General features: G+C 40.6%; 1 protein-coding gene across 1 annotated transcript in view; it reads left to right on the top strand.

Moving 5' to 3' along the window:
• The window catches only part of dusp22a (dual specificity phosphatase 22a), a 201,285-nt gene that overhangs the window by 46,764 nt on the left and 133,187 nt on the right, over window positions 1-21,334 (top strand). Inside the window, exon 3 of the mRNA XM_073070362.1 lies at window positions 18,371-18,404. Within this exon, the coding sequence (XP_072926463.1) occupies window positions 18,371-18,404 (34 nt within the window). The remainder of the gene's footprint in view (window positions 1-18,370; window positions 18,405-21,334) is intronic.

Genomic DNA, 21,334 nt, shown 5'->3' with positions numbered 1-21,334 from the left:
GGCTGTTGTATGGATGCAGCTGCAAAAGGCCAACCTAGCAGGTCCTTTAGAAGGGCACAGTTGCCATCTATAATGTCTTCACAAATGCTTTAAGACACTTAATACTGATGGTTTATTTGTGAGACAATACACTTAAGCTACTTACATATCGATTGTTAAGCTGGCAGATTGATTGCTTCAGAATGTGATATTGCTGCAAAGCAGGTACACCGCACAACGTTTGTGCTTCTCCTGTCAAACAGGGTCACAGCATGAAAAATCACAAATGTAATCTGAGAATAAAGGGCCTCTGCTTAATTATATACCACATTGCTCCATCTTCTTTAACAAAGCAGCAAGATATCAATGTATAAGTTTAATTAACAACTAGCTTAGCAACTTGTTCTTGGAGCCTTCCAGGTTTCGCTGTTTGGGCTGCTTGATCCTGGACTGGATTTCGTAGTTCTCCACCTGAAAACAAGTTGGGCACAACTTCATGATAAAGTGGATCACCATTCAGACTGGCCAGCACAGCGACACAGCTGGTAGTGCTGATGTTTTCTGCTCCGACAACGCAGGTTCAATCCCCGCCTGGTGTGGAGGGGCCACTGCCAGTGGCTTTACTTCATTAGGAGTCTGAGGAGATTTGCTATGTCATTAAGGGAGCTAGCAAATATCCACAGAGGTACTGTGGAGTGCGTTCTAACTGGTTACCTCACCGTCTAGTTTTGAGGAGCCGCTGCACAGGATTGGAAATAGGTTTCAATAGGTGCATTTAATGTCAGAAAAATGTATACAATATACGTCCTGCAATTCTTTTTCCCTGCAAACATCCATGAAAACAGAGGAGTGCCCCAAAAAATGAATGTTAGAACCCCAAAGACCCCCCACCTCTCCCCTCCCATGCATAAGCAGCAGCAAAGCAACGACCCCCCCACCAGCAAAAAAGCTGCGGAAAATTACAGATTCAGCCACCTCCATTATGGGCACTAGCCTCCCCAGCACTGAGGACACCTTCAAAAGGCGATGTCTCAAAAGGGTGGCATCGATCATTAAGGGCTGCTGTCACCCAGGACATGCTCTCTGCTTACGGCTACCATCAAGGAGAAGGTACAAGAGCCTGAAGACACAGACTTAATGTTTTAGGAACAGGTTCTTCCAACACCATCACAGTTTGGAATTGGCAGTGAGCCCGTGTACATTACCTCACTTTTTCTCTTTCTTTGGCTCTCTTTTTGCACTACTTAATTAACTTAATTACAAAAACATACATTTCTTACTGTAATTTACAGTTTTAAAATTATGTATTGCAATATATTGCTGCACAAAACAACATATTTTATGGCATATGCCAGTGTGATATTAAATCTGATTCTGACTTTGGGTGCCACCTATGTTCAGGTTTGAAGTAAATTTGTACTATGTATATGTTACCATATACTTTCTTCTTTAAAATTTTTATTTATTTATTAAATTTTTAAGAGAACTACATAAAATGAATAGAATATTAAAATAGTGAAAAATTAATATTGGCCCACCCCCTCCCCTTAACCCTCCCCCCTTAGATCCCTATCTGAGAAAAAAAGAAAAGAAAAAAAAAGAAAAAAGAAAGAAAGAAAAAAGATAGAAAGATTGCCTGGATATCGGAGGATCCCCACATGCTCCATGGAGTTCAAAATAACTTTAGTTTTTATTTTCCCCAAATAGCTTATAATTTTATCTTCAAAGGACCTATATATTTAATCCTATCTTTTGTAGATAGGGGTGCCAAATCTTCAAAAATATATCATATTCATTTCTTAAATTATAAGTAATTTTTTCAAGTGGAATGCAGCTATATATTTCATTATTCCAATGATCCATAGTTAAATATGAATCTGATTTCCAAGTAACTGCAATAGCTTTTTTGGATACTGCCAATGCAATTTTTATAAATTTTTTCTGATATTTATTCAATTTAGGTTTCGGTATTATCCCTTCAATATCACCTAATAAAAATAATATTGGGCTATGTGGGAGTTGTATTCCAATAATTTGTTCCAGTAAAAGTCTTAAATTTATCCAAAAAGGCTGAATTTTAGAACAAGACAATATAAAAAGGTACCAATTTCTTGATTACATCGAAAACATTGGTCAGATAAATTTGAATTTAATCTATTTATTTTCTGTGGTGTTATATATAATTGATGTAAAAAATTATATTGTACTAATCTAATTCAGACATTTATTGTATTTATCATACTATCAAGACATAGTCGACCAATTTTTTTCATCAATTTTAATATTCAAATCAGTTTCCTATTTTTGTCTTGATTTATGAATTCCTGGTTTAATTGTCTGTTTTTGAATCAAATTATACATACAAGATGTAATTTTTAAAATTTTTCCTTTTTGAATTAAGATTTCTATTTCATTAGGTTTTGGCATTAACATTGTTTGACCCAGTTTATCTCGTAAATAGGCCTTTAATTGAAAGTAACAGAAAAGAGTGTTATTTGATATTTTATATTTATTTTTAATTGATCAAGTGACATCAATATACCTCCTTCAAAACAGTCACCTATATATCTGATCCCTTTTTGAAACCAGTTATGTAAAAGTTGATTATCCATTGTGAAAGGAATAAGCCTATTTTGAATTAAGATTCTTTTTGCTAATAAGGATTTCTTTATTTCATCATCCATATTTACCTTATTCCATAAATCAATCAAATGTCTTAATATAAGAGATTCTTTCTTTTCCTGTATCCATTTAGATTCCCATTTATATATAAAATCTTCTGGTATATTTTCTCCTATCTTATCTAACTCTATTCTAATCCATGCCGGTTTTTCTTCATCAAAAAAAGATGCAATAAATCTAAGTTGATTTGCTTTGTAATAATTCTTAAAATTTGGAAGTTGTAACCCTCCTAAATCAAATTTAGATGTCAAATTTTCCAATGATATTCTTGACATCTTTCCTTTCCAAAGAAACTTCCTCACACATTTATTCAATTCTTGAAAAAACTTCTGAGGCAGTTGTATTGGTAATGTTTGGAATAAATATTGTAATCTAGGAAATATATTCATTTTTACAGCATTAACTCTACCTATTAATGTTATTGGTAACATCATCCATTTATCAAGATTTTTTTTTTCAATAATGGCAAATAATTTAGTTTATATAAATTCTTTTGTATCATTATCGACTCTTATACCTAAATATTTTATACCATTTGTTGGCCATCTAAATTGAGTTACTAGTCGACATTGACTATAATCTCCTTTGGTAAGGGGTAAAATTTCACTTTTATCCCAGTTTACTTTATACCCTGATATTTTCCCATATTCTTCCAATCTAAAAGATAATTTTTGCAACGATTGTAATGGGTTTGTTAAATAAATCAGAACATCATCAGCAAATAAATTAACCTTATATTCTTCTTGGTTAACTCTGAAGCCCACAATATCTGAGTCCGTTCTAATTATTTCAGCTAATGGTTCTATCGCCAATACAAATAGGGCAGGTGATAATGGGCAGCCTTGTCTAGTTGACCTTGTTAAGTGGAATGATGTTGAAATTTGACCATTTGTCACTACTTTAGCTTGAGGACTAATATTTAAGGTTTTAATCCATTTTATAAAAGATTTTCCTAACTCATATTTTTCCAATACCTTAAATAAAAAATCCCATTCCAATCTATCAAATGCTTTTTCTGCATCCAAAGCAACTGCCACACTCATTTCCTCTCTTTTTTGTGCCAGGTGAATTATGCTAAGTAACCGAGTTACATTATCCATCGATTGTCTATTTTTAAGAAAGCCTGTTTGATCCATATGTATTAATTTTGGTAAATATTTAGATATTCTATTAGATAAAATTTTTGCGATTATTTTATAATCTGTATTCAACAAAGAGATAGGCCAATATGATGTTGGTTTTAAAGGATCTCTATCTTTTTTTGGCAATACTATTGTGATCGCTGTCGAAAAAGATTGTGGGAGTTTATGCGTTCTTTCCACTTGATATATTAACTCCATAAAAGGAGGGATTCCATATACTTTCTTGAGATTCGTTTTCTTGCAGGCTTTCTAGGAAAACTAAAAGCAGCACAGTAGCGCAGCAGTGCAAGGCCTTACAGTGCTGGTTGCAAGATCAGAGTTTGCTTCCCGCTGCTGCCTGTAAGCTGTTTGTATGTTCTCCCAGTGACTGCATGACTGGGTTCCTTCCGCACCCCAAAAATCATACGGTTAGAGTCAAGTGAGTCATGGCATAGCTATGTTGGCGATACGTGCTGGCCACGCGATCCTCACTGATTCGGATTGATCTGAACGACACTTTTCCCTGTATGTTTTGAAGAACATGTGGCAAATAATCTGCTGCCCTCACAGCTTTGTGTGTACAAAGCTATGCAGTGAGTTAAACACCTTCTCAAAAATCGCCTGAGATGGAAGCTTTCTTCAGGGTTTTTAATGAGATCTTCCTTGTGAAACTGCAGTAAGTTAAGTACATATTAAATTCAATACAGGATTGTTGCATGCCTGACTCTACTAAAGTAAACTCGTGGCACAATGATAATAACGATAAATGATAACACTTCCCTCAAAATATATCTGCTAAATGTTTCCACTATTAACAAAAGCTCACGACTCAGTGATATTGCTGTTTCAAGAGCAAATGAAGAGAGGATGGAGGTGGATATCTTCCCACCGTGTGCTTCAAATCAAATCAAAATTAACCCCCACAAGAAATGATATAAAGAAACAGCTTGTATATGGGAAGTGATGTTCAACCAAAATGAACTGTGCCTCTGGAGGCCAAAACAAATAATGCTAATCTCATGAAAGAAATACAATAGAATTTATGAAAAACTATATATAAGCCAAGATGGACAAACAACCAATGTTCGAAGGTCAAATTGTGTAAATAAAAAAAAAGACTAAGCAAATAAAAATACTGAATAAAAAATAATGCTGATAATAATGTGGCTGTGTAAATATCCTTGGGGTGTTGGTTTCGCCCCACTGGGCACTGTAAATTGTCAATGTGTAGGTGGTAGAATGTGCGAAGAGTTGGTAGGAATATGGACCTGTAAAGCTGAGGCCTTATAAGGCTCCAGAGGTCTCACTTGGAGTACAGTGAGCAATTTTGGGCCCCTTATTTAAGAAAGGATAAGCTGACATTGCAGAGGGTCGGGTGGGTTCACGAGAGTGATTCTGGGAATGAAAGGATTATCATATGAGCAGCGAATGAAGGCTCTGGGCCTGTACTTGCTAGAATTTAAAAAAATGGGGGGGGATCTCGTTGAAACCTATCCAATGTTGAAAGGCCTAAATGGAGTGGATGTGAAGAGGATGTTTCTTTTGGCCAGGACCAGAGGGCACAGCCTCAAAATTTAGGGATGTCCTTTTAGAACAGAGATGAGGGATTTCTATAGCCAGAGGATAGTGAATTTGATGCTGTAGGTGGCTGAGGAGATCAGGTAACTGGGTGCATTTAAGGTGGAGGTTCATAGGTTCTTGATTAGTCAGGGTGTGAAAGATTATGGGCAGGAGAATGGGTTGAGAGGGTAACAGATCAGCCATGATGAAATGGCGGAGCAGACTTGATGGGCCGACTGGCCTAATTCATTTCCTATGCCTTATGGTCTGAAATGGGATTAATATAAGTAGTTGTTGGTAGCTGGTGCAGAACCTGGAGGTCTAGGAACATGTTTCTGTGCTATGGATCTCCATTACAATGTGAACAATTTGGATTCTGACACAAATTTCAGTCAAAAAACCTCTTTGCTTCCCACCACACACCTGAGAGAGCTCAATTTTTTTAGGATGGTTAAGGAAACAAAATGTGCTTGTTTTGTTTGAAAGGGCATTCCTGTTGATTAGATTCACAATAACTTATTTTTTCTCAGCTGCTTAACTCTAGAAGGCAAACGTAACTAAACAAGGCTGAAGCATACTCCCACTCTTTATTTAGAGTTATGAAGGCTCATCTCCTGTGCTAGTGCAAGGAATTGTTCTGTCCTTCATCAAGGAATTAGCCAAGCAAAGTTTCACACTAAGCTTTAATATCCCTGTTGCATTTCCTTCTTGAGGGTTTCCTTACAATTAATTAATTAATTTGCTTATTTAGAGATCGAACGTAGAGTTATGCCTTTCTGACCCTTTGAGCTGCATCACCCAACAAACCCTGATTTAACTCAAACCTAATCAGGGGACAATTTACAATGACCAATTAACCTACCTGGTACGTCTTTGGACTGTGGGAGGAAAGGAGTGGACCTGGAGGAAACCCCACGCATTCCTCAGGGAGGACGTACTGAACCTCTTTCCAAATGACACCGGGATTAAATTCCAAACACACATGCCCCAAGCCCTAATGCCATCACCCTGACCGCGGACAGAAGTCTTTGCCACTTTACTTGTGGCCACGTGATAACTGTGAAGGACCTTGTTTGTTTGATATCAATCTGTTTGCTGAAGTTTTCTTCTTCTGTGCTTGTGTCATTAATACATCATCTTGCTAAAGTGAGCAATTGCCTCCTCTTTGCAATATCTCATGGCCCATAAAGTCTCAGGAAGTGCTTGACTCCTTCGATTGATCTTGTGTGAGAGATACGCACTTTATGTGTGTTGATGATCGCATAGTGCTGACCACTGTTGTTAACATTCAGTTCTGCGTAGGGATGGAAGTCTAATTTAATCAAGATCTTTATACTGCTAACTCCAGTTGCACAACTTGCAAAATGATTTGTTCATTGTCTGTTCCTGGTTTGCTTGTCTTTGCTATCTCCACACAACTGCATTGTTTCTCCACTTTAGTCATAATCACCATTAGCTTGGCCTCCAATCTGTTCAGTTTTAGAATGTATGCTACACTATTCCAGCCTATCCAGTTCCATCTCATGTGGCATTGGTCTGAGTTTGCAGTAGATAGGCTTTGCATTTGGTCTTGAAAATGAGTCTCTGGGTTGTATACGGTGATATATATGTACTTTGATAATGAATTTACTTTGAACTTTGGTTGGTGGTTGTGATGTGATGGTTTTTCTGTATTTCTTGGCTATCTGGAGGAGATGAATCTCAGAGTTGTATTCCGCGTACATACTTTGATAATAAAATAAGCCTTTGAACCTTTTGACCCTTTGAAAGTGCACATTGTTATTCAAGGTGTAGTAATGATGCTCCGTTGGATACATCACGGTTTGGTACGGCAGCAGCTCTGCATGTGGCCGCAAGAAACGGCAGAGCGTTGCGGTCACAGCTCAGCGCCTCACAGAAACCAGCCTGCCTTCCAAGGATTCTGCCTACACTTCTTCCTTTCTCAGTGACGCAGCCAGTGTACTCAGCCCACCCCCACCCTCCCGACTCCAGGCACTCTCTCGTTACCTCTCCCTCATTGGGCAGGCGGTACAAATGCCTGAAAGCACGTGCCACCAAGATCAAGGACAGCTTCCCTCCTAATGTTACCAGACACCTGAGTTGGACCTCATGTATGATATGAAGGACATTTGACCTCACAGTCTACCTTGAACTTCATAGTTTACCAGCACTTCACTTTTATGCTAGCTTTTACACTTCAAACTGCATTGTTATTGCTTTACCCTGTTCTAGCTCACTGTGCACTGTGATTAGCTCAATCATGCATTGTGTAATGGTTTAATCTGTGCCAAACCAGCTTTTCACTCACTGCATCTTTGGTACCTGTGACAACAATGAGCTAATACCAATAGTAGCACCTATCTAACATGTGTCATATTATGCCCTTGCATGTCGTTGCTAAAAATCTTCTTGCAATATAGCTCAAGCTGTTCCTTCCCCATTAACAGTGCCTGTTGTCAGAGTCTGCTACTCTGATGGGAGCTGCACTCACTGTGCGTTCTGTTGCAGTGTGAGCACCATTTGCCCTGATAGCAGTACAACTTCACCAAAGTAGATTTTCAGTGTAACATTGCTTCCCATCAACACCATCTGGCTGAAGGAAGGTGCCTTCATTCTCGTCAAGCAATTTGTAGCGGTAGCTGTACACGTGTCAATGTGTGGTTGTTAATCAACACCTTTACTCAAAAGTCTGTCTGTTTACTGCTGCTTGTGGCATGGATCTGTACAATGCCAGCTCTTCTTTGTCTAAACACACTGCATTTATGAAGGCAGAGCTTATTGGTGACTGGGGTTGTCACTTAAAATGCTTTTGTAGTGAGCCATCAAAAAGTGACCTTTCTGTTGGTGACTGAAGCACTTGAACCATCTCCTTAGCACTCTGACCGTAGGCTGCAACTAGATCTGTTTCTTGTGGTGAACAAAATGCTCCAGCAAATGACACTGGAACTTTAAATGCAAATTTCAATTTCAGCCTCTCTGTATTCAGCGACTTTGACGGTCAACACACAAACCGAATGTCTGAACAGGATCTAAAAAGCAGCCAAAATTGCAGTTTATTTTAATGGAACAATGTCATCACCACTTGTCTCTTTTTTTCTCTCTAGGTGCTTGGATTTTATTTAAATGGAACAATTGAAAGTACATATTTCACATAACTGCCGTATACTGTATTGTGGACTGCAGGTGTTGGCTTGTCCAAACTGCTTGTCATTTTTTTCCACCAATTTCCAATCTATTTTTGCCTTCATTTCTATTTTTTTTCTTGTTTTCTTCTTGACAAACCATAGGTTCCTTGTGAACTAGGGATTCTTGTCCCAACAAACTGATTTCAGCTATTCCTAACCATGAGGTTTAAGTAATCTTCCAGTTTCTTATTTACTTATTGAAAGACTGTGCTGAACTGGTTCCACAGGTCCCTCGAACCACTCCGCTGAGTAATCCCTTGCTACAATTTACCAAGACCAATTAACCTGCCAACCGGTAGGTCTTTGGACTATGGGAGGAAACCAGAGAACCAGGAGGAAACCCACACGGTCACGGGGAGAACAGGCAGTGACAAGAATTGAACCCGGGTCGCCTGTACTGTAAACCATTGTGCTAACCACTATGCAACTGTGCTGCCCTTCTCTAAGTGCCTTCTAGAAGATTTTTCAGAGTGCTCAGTTTCTGGCAGAGTCTCGATCAGGCCTATTGCCTTTTTGTGCTCACATGCTGCGTTCTTTTGCATTCTTCAACTATGACATTATTTTTCAACCACCAAGATATTGTTCATTTTAATGAGTATGTCTATTCATTCATACTGGCTGGTGGCATAGTGACATTAGCGCTGGACTTCGGAGTGAAGGTTTGAATCCAGCCAGCTCCCTTGCACGCTTTCAATAGACAATAGACAATAGGTGCAGGAGTAGGCCATTTGACCCTTCTAGCCAGCACTGCCATTCACTGTGATCATGGCTGATCATACACAATCAGTACCCCGTTCCTGCCCTCTCCCCATATCCCTTGACCCCGCTATCTATAAGAGCTCTATCCAACTCTCTCTTGAATGCATCCAGAGACTTGGCCTCCACTGCCTTCTGGGGCAGAGCATTCCACATATCCACCACTCTCTGGGTGAAAAAGTTTTTCTGCATCTCTGTTCTAAATGGCCTACCCCTTATTCTTAAACTGTGGCCTCTAGTTCTGTCCATCCATGCTGGGTCGAGCGTCAAGCTAACAACTTGACCTCGTAAAAACAAGAAAGCCTGCTAAAAAAACACCATCACGATGGTGTCCCGATGACTCCACTCAGAGTTAAGGGCTTCCTTCTTCTTCTTCTTCTTCTATTCATTCATTATCCTGAATGTTCGCCGACTTCCATATCATGGATGGCGAAGATCTCAATGCAGCTTCTTGGAGCATTTCTATTCTTCCACTCCTGTTCGTGGTGAGATGGCTAAGCTTCTAAGAGGAGAGTGAATTCAGAAATCAGAGTTGCAAAGGGACTTGGGAGTCCTAGTGCAGGGCTCCCGAAAGGTTAACTTGCAGATTGAGTTGAAATTAAGGAAGGCAAATGCAATGTTTACATTCTTTTCAAGAGGATGAATATATAAAAGCAAGGATGTAATGTTGAGGTTTTATAAGACATTGTTCAGACCACATTTGGAGAACTGTGAGCCCCATATTAAGAAAGGATGTGCAGGTATAGAATTAGATTCAGAATCATTGGCATATGTCATGAAATTTGTTAACTTAGCAGCAGCAGAACAATGCAAGACATGATAATATAGAAAAAATAAATCAATTACTGTGTATACATATGTACATTAAATAGTTAAATTAAAATAAGTGCAAAAACAGAAATAATTTAAACAGTGAGGCAGTGTTCATGGGTTCAATGTCCATTTAGAAATTGGATGGCAGAGGGGAAGAAGCTGTTTCTGAATCATTGAGTGTGTGTCTTCAGACTTCTGTACCTCCTTCCTGAAGGTAAGAATGAGAAGAGGGCCTGTCCTGGGTGATGGGGGTCCTTAATAATGGATGCTGCCTTCTTGAAGCACCACTCCTTGAAGATTAATTGGATACTACGGAGGCTGGTGCCCATGATGGAGCTGACTGATTTTACAACTTTCTGTAGCTTCTTTGTTTCAATCCTGTGCAATAGCACCCCCCCCCCCCCCCCACCATCCCAGACAGTGATGCAGACTGTCTGAATGCTCTCCATGGTACATCTGTAGAAGTTTTTGAGCATTTTCAGTGACAAAGTCATAGCTCATCAATCTCCTAATGAAATATAGCTGCTGTCTTGCCTTCCTTATAGCTGCATCGAAATGTTGGAACCACTTTAGATCCTCAGAGATCGTGACACTCAGGAACTTGAAACTGCTTGCTCTCTCCACTTCTGATCCCTCTGTGGGGATTGGCTTGTATTCTCTCATCTTACCCTTTTTGAAGCCCACAATCAGCTCTTTGGTTAAGTCCAAGGTTGCAAGGTTGAGAGCATAGGAGAGAGTCCAGGGGAGGTTCACAAGAATGACCTCAGGAATGAAAGGGTTAGCATATGATGAGTGTTTGATGGCTCTGGGTCTATTCTTACTGGAGTTTAGAAAAATGACGGGGATCTCACTGAAACCTACTGAATATTCAAAGGCCTCAATAGAGTGGTTGTGGAGAGGGTGTTTCCAATAGAGTGTGAGCCTAGGACCAGAGGGCACAGCCTCAGAATACCAGGATGTCTCTTTAGAACAGTGTGAGGAGGAAGTTATTTACCCAGTGGGTGGTGAATCTGTGGAATTCATTGCCACAGATGCTTGTGGTGCCCAAGTCATTTAAAGTGGAGGTTGATAAGTTTTTGATTAGTAAGGGCGTCAAAGGAAGGAGAATGGAGTTGAGAAGGAAAATAAATCTGCCAAGTTGGAATGATGGAACAGACTTGATGGGCTGAATGGCCTAATTCTGCTCCTATGTCTTATGATCAGTCAGTGCTACTGTGCTACAAACTGTTGAAGAACAAGCAAGATTCTATGCCAGTGGTTTCATGAAAACATTTAAGAAAATCATTTTTGGTGTTATATTCTCATCTAAGCCTTGACAAGGGAGAATCTTCAATGTTCTTCAACAAAGTTAAGGAGGAACTATTGTCAGCTTTGCCAATCTTTAACATTATGACATGGCACTAAGGGAAAATTAAATTTTTTTAAAGTTTGGCTGATTAATTCTGTAATTTTGCTGGTTTCCAGAACTCAATTTGATTAACATATAATATAAATATCCAAATGTCACTGAGAGTTAGCTGCAAATTTTACAGTAAGTTTTCTAATTTCAACAGTGAATGCTTGGATAAAAGTCTGTTGTTGTTGTATCCAGCCATCCTACCTATGAAGCAGGAGGTTTCAGACCAAATGGTAAAATTTGGTATTAAATGGGTTGTCCTGATATTAAATGGGTTAAAGTTGATTAAATCAGCCATGGAATTGTTGGAAGGTGATGACACATCACAACTGCAGTGCAGGCGGAGGAAGGCTGCAGTAGTGAAAGATCCCCAGTCATCTTGCATTCCATGGCACTGGACCCTGACCCCGATCTGTCAAGGACCGTGTGGTGTTTGCCCGTCATCAGCCTCCCCACGTTTTTAAAGAAAGTCACGCACAGAAGGTAATTCACCATAACATCCTAGGAATAAGTCCAGCAGGTGGTGAAGGGGCTGGGATTGTAAGGTTTAGAAGCTCCTCAGAAGATGTGGACCCTGGAACGGCCTCTAGCCACCGGAAGACCCACCAATAGACAACCCCTTAGGAGAACATCACACTTGACTCGAGTGATTGCACTACGACATATAAAGTGTATGATTTCTACTTTCCATTGCTTTCTGCAGTGGGGACATTCTAAGGGTTACACTTGTGGACACATGGAAGAGAAAGTGCTTGCATGTAGATGCTGATTTTAAGATTCACCTCCTCATCGCCCTGCAAGCTTTGGCAACACATAATTTTTTTGCACATGCTACGTGATAGATCAGAAGATACTGTCCTGAAAAGTACAAGAAGTATTTAATGCATAAACGATTAGTCCAGCCAAGTGTGTCTGGTTCTTGTATATGTCAAGTTGTTCACAGTTAGCCTCACATCTGTGAAATTTTACAAAAGGCACAAATATGAACAGCTGCTGACTCCAAATATGCACGATATATTACAAATATCCAAAAACCTCGATGGGGAGGAGTGGGGGTCATAGCCCAAAGTTCCTGAGCCTGTGATATTTCAGCAGGCCTATATTCGTCATATTCAGGATATTTTAGGCAGAACAGAGTAAACCTGTTGGAAATATGGACATTAAGTATTAAGGGTAATGTTCTCTTATTCTGCAAATACATAGTTCAAGCGCTCTCTTTCGTTCTATCCCTTCTTTATTGACAAGACATTTTAGCCTGGATATTGGATTGCACCATATCTCTCCTTTAGCTGTTGAGACGCCGTTTCAACTTGATCCATAGTAGACTGTGCTGGAGATCATCTCTGAGTGAAAAGATGCCAAATACGAACTTGGATTGGGCTCATCTATAGGCTATAAAGTGAGGCAAAGCCTTCTGGGAATGAATTGGAAGGTCAAAGGGACAGAGGGACTTTGGAATACAGGTCTAATCTTCCTTGAAGGTGGCAGAGGAGGTAGATAACATAGTTAAGGAAGATTATGGAATACTGTTCTTCATTGGTTGGGTCTTTGAATACAAGAGCAGGGAGATTATGATCCTCTATTATAAAACGTTGGTCAGACTAGCATTTCTGGTTGTCACACACTATAGGGAGGATGTGATAGCTCTAGAAGATGCGGAAAAGGCTCACTACAATGTTGCCTGGCATGTATCATTTCAGTTATCAGGAGACACTGGGTAGGGCAGTCCTGTTTTCCCTGGAGAGGAAGAGGTTATGAGCGAGTATGATTGAGATATATAAAAGTTTGAGTAGACAAGACAGACTGTAGGAAACTTTTCCTCAAAGATAGAGAACATAGATTTAGGGTAAAGGTGAAGAGATATAGAGGGGGACCTGTTTCACCCAGAGAGCAGTGAGTACCTGGAATACACTGTCAGAGAGTGCAGTGGAGCAAACTCACTGGCAACACTTAAAAAATACTGCGACAAGCACATGAATCATTTAGGTGTGGAAGGCTAACAATTATATGCTGAAAGGTGGAACTAATACAGCTGTGTGCCCATTGGTCAGCATGGACTTGATGGGCCAATTGGCCTGTTTCCATTCTGTATGATTCTAACTCTGTACAGCAGAATGTGGCCACCTGTATTCAATTGGATCTGCTCCCACTGGCAATTGTGCAGGTCACGTCCTAACCTTTGTTTTGCGGTGTAAACCACTGTATCTGGATTTTGCTAAATTTTGCAATTTCCTGTTGCAAGGAACCCATTTGACCATTAATGCTAAATGCAGACCTGTTTAACACACCAAAAATAGGTACAATCCAACTTCAGGACAATTATATTCCTTGGCAACACACACAAAGTGCTGGAGGAACGCAGCATCTAGGGAATTGAATGAACGGTCAACATTTCCGGTCGAGGTCCTTCTTCAGGACTGAACTGGAAGGGGGAATACACCAGAATAAAAAGGTGGGGGAAGGGAAAGGAGGTTCGCTGGAAGGTGATTGGTGAAGCCAAGGGGGTGGGAAAGGTCAAGGGCTGGAAAGGAAGGAATCTGATAGGAGAGGAGAGTGGACCACAGGAGAAGGGGAAAGAGGAGGGGACCCAGAGGAAAGTGATAGGTAGATAAGAAGGGGCAAAAGGCCAGAAGGGGAGGAGGAGGGAATTTTTTTTACCAGAAGGAGAAATTGGTATTTGTGCCATCAGGTTGGAGGCCACCCAGAAGGAATATAAGGTGCTGCTCCTCTATCCTGATGCTGGCCTCAGCTTGGCACAGGAGAAAGCCACGGACTGACGTGTTGGAATGGGAATGAGAACTGGAATTAAAATGCTTGGCCACCATTCGTTCCTTTAAAATCATTGGTTACCCTCTTCCCATCACCACCCTCAAGTATAATGACCAGGTTTTCAAAATCCAGGTTGGGAATGCAATGACTCCTGTTTTTTTCACCAGCATATCTTGAATTTAATTTATTTTTATACACCATAAATGGAGTTCCGCTTTAGCTCATACTGTCTATACTGGTTCATAGAGGAATCCTGTTCCCCCTCTGATGGCCTCCGTAACCTATTCCCCTCACATTCTTACTAACTTCACTCCCTCCCCCACCTGCCAGATCCTGTGACTCAGTTACACGGCGTGGGCTGTCTGCAGCAGTCACTTCAGCTGCTAAGCTGCATTTTCTTGGTGTGTGGGAGGAAACTGGAGCACGCAGGAGAAACAAGTCCATGGGAATCCTGGAAACAGCTCCAGAGATTGGGATTGAACCAGGTCAGCAGCTCCACCAGCTACTATGTTGGTTTCTTGGTTGTGTTCTGTGTTTACAAGCCTTAGTCATCTAATCCGGAAAGAAATGTAAACAATGGAACAAGCACAGTGGATGCAGTGATTTCTACGTGCTTTGCCGAGTGTAGTATCAGTGACATAGAAGGACTTCGGTGCTCCACGGGACAAAGCAGTCCGATGATGGGCAGACACCTATCTCCTCTACACTCACTTTTGTCCTCCATGACTGACACACTGTGGCTGCATTGTCATAAACAAAAGAGATTCGGCAGATGCTGGAAATATAAGAGGACTGATTGATAAATTCGTAGCCTAAGGTAGAAGGAGTCAATTTTAGAAAACCTAGCACATTTATTTTTCAATATAGTCCCCTCCTACATTTACACACTTAGTCGTGGAGCATACGGATCTTGGACCTCCAGAAAGTGTTCACAGATGGGTGATTGATAAGTTTGTGGTCTAAGGTAGAAGGAGATGAGTTATACAGCTCTTGTTACATGCCAGTGCAGTTCAACTCTGAGTGATTATGCAGAAAGTTTGAAGTTAATAACTCATCAGGGGTGATTGATAAGTTAGTGGCCTAAGGTAGAAGGAGATGAATTATTAACTTCAAACTTTCTGCATAATCACTCAAAGAGTTGACCTGCACAATCATGTAACGAGAGCTTTATAACTCATCTCCTTCTACCCTAGGCCACAAACTTATCAATCGCCCATCTGTGTACTCCTCCTGGAGGTCCAAGATCCGTATGCTACATGACTGCTGGACTAAGTGTGTAAATGTAGGAGGGGACTATGTTGAAAAATAAATGTACTAGGTTTTCTAAGATTGACTCCTTCTACCTTAGGCCATGAACTTATCAATCACCCCTCGTTAGGCAACACACTCAAATTGCTGGAGGAATTCAGCAGGTCAGAGAGCATCTATGGAGAAAAATAAACAGTCACCATTTCAGGTCAAGACCCTTCATCAGGACTGGAAAAGAACTGAAAGAAGCCAGAACAAGAAGCTGGGGGAGGGAAAAGATTGCAAATTGGTCAGGGATAGTTGAAACCAGGTGAGGCAGAAGATCAGTGGGTGGGGGAGGTGAGGTGAGAAGCTGGGGGGGGGGGAATGGATATGTGGAAAAGTTGAAGGGGCTGAAAAAGAAGAATCTGATAAGACAGGATAGTGGACCATGGGAGAAAGGGAAAGAGGAGAGGTACCAGAGAAAGTTGATGGACAGGCGAGAAAAAGAGAAGGGCTGAAAGGGGAACCAGAATGTCAAATGGAAAAAGAGAGAAGGGGGAGGATGTTAGAAAAAAAGATTAAAATCGAGGTTGCATTGTGTTCTATTGTCAATACTTCTCCAAAACCTCACTGACAATCATCATTGTGTGTCATGTCGTATGGTGTGGGTGATTATGGTTTTGATCATGACTGTTCTTGGAAATTGTTTATTCAGAAATGGTTTGCCATTGCCTTCTTCTGTACAGTGTCTTTACAAGATGGTGACCCCAGCCATTATCAAAACTCTTCAGAGGTTGTCTGCCTGGCGTCAGTCATATAACTTAAATGCACCAGCTGCTCGTACGACCATCTACCATCTTCTCCCATGGCTTCATGTGACCCAGATTGGAAGTGGGGGGAGCTAAGCAGGTGCTACATTGTCCAAGGGTGACCCGCAGCTAGCAGAGGGAAGGATTACCTTACACCTCCTTTGGTAGGGACGTATCTCCACCCCACTACTGGCAGTGCTTCCTGAAATTATCATCCAGAAGGATGTAGACAGCAGGGTGACAGGATTGCTAATACTTTCTACAGGCATGTAATACCATTCCTACAACTAACAAATAACTTTGGTGCCTCCAAGAAGTTATCCTACCTCATACATAGTCCCAGACAATCAATGCTTTCAGTCAGAGACACAAGATGGCAGATACTGGAATCTCTTGGATAAACTCAGTGGGCCAGATAGCATCTATGGAGGGGTATGGACAGTGATAACTTGGGTTAAGACTATTCTTCAGGACTATAATCAATCTTCTTGTCTCCAGGGGCAGTAACGCTGAGTCTGGATGCATTTTTATCTGTTCCAGTGTATGTATATCTTTAACAGGTGACCATGTGAACAATTGTAAACTAAATGAAGAACTTTAAATAATTCCAGTTATTTATACTACTCAGACTAAAACATTGTAAAGCATGCTGTATAGTATTGTTTTTGCACACACAAAATGCTGGGGGGGCTCAGCCAGTCAGGCAGGATCCATGGAGAGGAATAATCTCAGAGAGATACGTTGACTCTTTGTTCCTCTCCGTGGATGCTGCCTGACCTGCTGAGTTCCTCCAGCATTTTGTGTTTGTTCCTCTGTATTTCCAGCATCTGCAGAATCTCTTCTGTTTGTTGTTGTTTTTGCACAGGTACATCAGCATTATAAAAATGGACTTTGTGTTACTTCTCCCCAATTGGCCCTAAATCTCTTAACTGAGGGCACAAGGGCTGCTCATTCAGGTTAACCTGACGAATGTAGACTGGAATTAATGGTATCTTTTGCTCAATGTAGTTCTTATTTAGACTATGCAATGCATCAAACTTATTAAAGTTCAAAATGAATTTATTATCGAAGTACATATATGTCACTATACACAATCTGAGATTAACTTTTTTATGGGCATACTCAATAAATTCAAGGACCATAACAGAATCGATGAAAGACCACACCCAATAGAGCAGACTAACAACCAATGTGCAAACGACAACAGACTGCAAATTCATAAGAGAAAAATACAGTAAATAAATAAGCAATAAATATTAAGGACATGTAATGAAGAGCCTTTGAAAGTGAGTCCACAGGTTGTGGGAACAGTTTAATGATGGGGCAAGTGAAATTGAATGAAGTTATTCCAACTGGTTCAAGAACCTGATGGTTGAGGAGTAATAACTGAACCTGGTTGTGTGCGTCCTCAGACTCCTGTACAACCTTATTCTTGATGGATTCTCAATTATGCATCAATTATGCTACAGGAATTGCAAGACATTTGACTGCAAGACCCTACAAAGCATTGCGAGGACTGCTGAAAAAATAATCAGGTCTTTCTTCCAACCATCTGAGATATTGATCAGGAATACTATGTACGCAGGAGGCTAACCATTGTCAATAATCCCTTCCATCCATCCAACAATCTCTTTGACCCCTTACCAGCAGGCAGGAGGTAACATGGCATGAGGATAAGGACTGTTAGGATTGGAAACAGCTTCTTCCCCCAGGCTCTGAGACTACTAAACTCCCTGCCACCACCTCATCACGTAGGAAGCACTATTAGCGTATATTGTTTACTTTCTGACTTGTGTCGTAAATGCACCTTATTATTTGTTAATTTATTTGCGGTAATACTACTGTATGTGTTGTGTGAGTTATAGGTATTGCGTTGTGCACCTTGGTGTGGGGGAATGTTATTTCATTTAGCGGTATACATGCAGACATTTTGAGTGACAGTAAACTTGAACTTGAGAACCTGAACTATGATATAATGCAGAATGTGCTTATTGATTGCTATACATACTGCCAAGCCTGAGCATATAGATTTTGAAAAAAATTCTTAATTTATTCTTTTTCTTTTACTAGATCTTGGATGGCCTGTACCTGGGGAATATTAGAGGTAAGTGTGGTTTTTGATGGCTAAACATAAAGTTCTATATTCAAAATCACTGTGGGTTGAACATGCTATGACTACTTTTCCTCTTGGTAGGACTACACTCTCCTGGTTCCATCTTTATCTCTAATTATTAGGTAATAATCTACTAACCCTTATGTCTAGGAAACTGGAATAACCAGAGGAAACCCAGCTGGTCACGGAGAGAACATACAAACTCCTTACAGGCAGTGGCAGGAATTGAACCTGGTTCACAGGCGCTGTAATGGTGTTATGCTAACCATCATGATACTGTGTTGCTCTCTAATCTATACAGGTTCTCTTCCTACTCTCACATTACTACCTTTGTTAAGGCCAAAAGATCTCTCCTGGGCTCCTTCCAATTCATCCATGTGCTGTCCCTTGTTAGCAGAATACGAGTACGCTGTATCCACTTAAACTTGCAGCACAAACTCATTTTTCCACCTCTCTTGATTATACCACTGTCTCTGGGTTGTTGGACTGCTTATCTGATATCCAGTGCTGGATGCAAAAGTGTCTAGCTTATCGGGTTACTTGTCTGTCTCTAGGTAGTTGGACTCTTGTCTGATACCCAGTACTGGATGAAAAGGAATATCTGAATGAACATCAAGAAAGTAATCTTCAGTTTCATTCCTCGACCCTGACCCCCTTCCCTATCCACTGAGTCTATCTCCCTGGCAACAATCTGAAAGTGACCCTCAGGCAGACACGTTGGGGATGCTTGCACTGGTATAGTTGGTGCTTCTGGCTAGGGAACAACGTTTGAGTGAATTTATTAACAATTGTAAGCTAGAAAAGCTGTGGTATGATTACCACTATAGTCACTGGAGCTGTCAAAATGGCTCAAAGAGGAACACACAAGCTCATGGGATTTACAAAAACAGGAAAAGTTCGAGCAAAGAAATTTGAGGATACAGGACAAGAGGAATATTTAATAGTCGAGTCATTGTGACTTAAAGGTTTCTTCCTGCACAGATGGTGGACACAGACCCAATAATAGGAATTAGAAGGGGACAGAATTTACAGGGCTATTGGGCACAAGCAGGGATGGGACTATTTGGACAGGCCTTTTAAAGGGCTTACAGAGGCTGAATAGCTCCATTGTAGTTTTGCTTTTGAGGTTCCAGGAGAATATGCACATTAGAACAGTGGAGGACATAGTAAACATTGATAACCTCTACCCTTGCTAGAACATTCTGGCTGATGGAACAGCCCCCTACAACTAGAAAGGCTGGCTCTGTTATAGGAGTCAAACTGGATATGCTGGAGACTGTGGTAGATCAAAGGACCCTGGCAATTCTGGACAATGTTTCTCAACCTCTGTGTGCCACCTTGGCTGAACAGAGGAGTACTTTTAGCAATAGACTAAGACAAGTGTGCTTCTCCAAGGAGCGCTGTATGAGGTCATTCTTACCCTTGGCCATTAAGCTCTATAATGAGTCAACCTATAGCCAGGGAACTGATGACCTCCTCCTGTTAGACTGTTTAAAGTAACTTATTTTATATTCTTTCTTACTTCTCTTCTAATATTTGTGTATCTGTGCACTCGTAATGCTACTGCAACACTGTAATTTGCTTTGGGATCAATAAAGTATCTAACTATCTATCTACTCCATGGCTGTTAATATGGTGGGACCTCAAATTAAGGTTTACTAAATTGTTAATTTACCTCCTTGTTTTAAATGTTAATTAAACATCTGGTTTCAACAAACACATTAACACCTCCCAGATTTCATGAATAATCTGTCAGTACTATTTACACTCAGTGGCCAGTTTACTAGGTACACCTGTACACTTGCTCGTTGATGCAAATATCTAATCAGTCAATCCATAAAAACGTGCAGACATGGTCAAGAGGTTCAGTTGTTCAGACCAAACATCAGAATGGGGAAGAAACGTGATCTAAGTGACTTTGACTGTGGAATGATTGTTGGTGCCAGACGGGGTGATTTGAGTATCTCAGAAATTGCTGATCTCCTGGGATTTTCCTGTACGACAGTTTCTGGAGTTTGGTGCAGAAAAAATAAAGCATCCAGCGAGTGCGAGTTCTCCGGATGAAAATCTGTTGTTAATTTGGAGAATGGGCAGACTGATTCAAGCTGACAGGAAGGTGACAGCCAGTCAAATAACCACGCATTACAACAGTGATGTGCAGAAGAGTGTCTCTGAATGCACAATACGTCGAACCTTGAAGTGGATGGGCTAAAGCAGCAGAAGACTGCACTGGGTTCCACTCTTGTACCTAATAATGTGGCCACTGACGGTATTTCCTCTGTCCCCGAAAGTGCTGCATTGAAGAAAAATCTCAGTGTATACACAGTGGCAGAAGCCATTTCCTTCACTATATTTCACTGCTTGAAAATTTGCCATGCACATCATAAGGTTTTCAATATTTCCTGTGTGTATTTTTAGTGTTATTGTGTAACTGTCAGGATTAAATGACAGGATGTTAATCAGTGCTCAGACTTTACTTTAACAATACCTGACTTTCCCTTCGCTGCCCCACTCTAATCCATGCAAAGCAGCAGTAGAGGGCCGTTTAGTCTTTGTGCATGTTTCATCATTCAGATGGATTATGGCTAAGCTGTACCTCGATTTCCGTAACTCCCTGGGTTCCATATCTTTATATATAAATTATGCGGAGAAGGCAAGAGAATGGGATTGAGAGGGATCGGCCATGATGAGATGGTGGAGCAAACTTGATGGGCCAAATGGCCTTATTCTGCTCCTATGTTCGTACAGGCTTGGTCTTACATTATCAAATGACTCAGTTTCGGAATTTTCCATTGATTGCAGTCCATATCTTTTGTCTGACCCCATCTCTGAATGTCTTAGCTCTAATTTTAACAGTTATTTCCACCTCTATGGAAACCCCCTCTAGAGGAAAGAGTTTCCATTTCAGTCCATTTAATTAT

This window comes from Hemitrygon akajei, chromosome 17 (genome assembly GCF_048418815.1).
Source record: "Hemitrygon akajei chromosome 17, sHemAka1.3, whole genome shotgun sequence".
Lineage (NCBI taxonomy): Eukaryota > Metazoa > Chordata > Chondrichthyes > Myliobatiformes > Dasyatidae > Hemitrygon > Hemitrygon akajei.
Note: the sequence above shows the minus strand (reverse complement) of the source record. Positions and strands in the feature narration are given on the sequence as shown.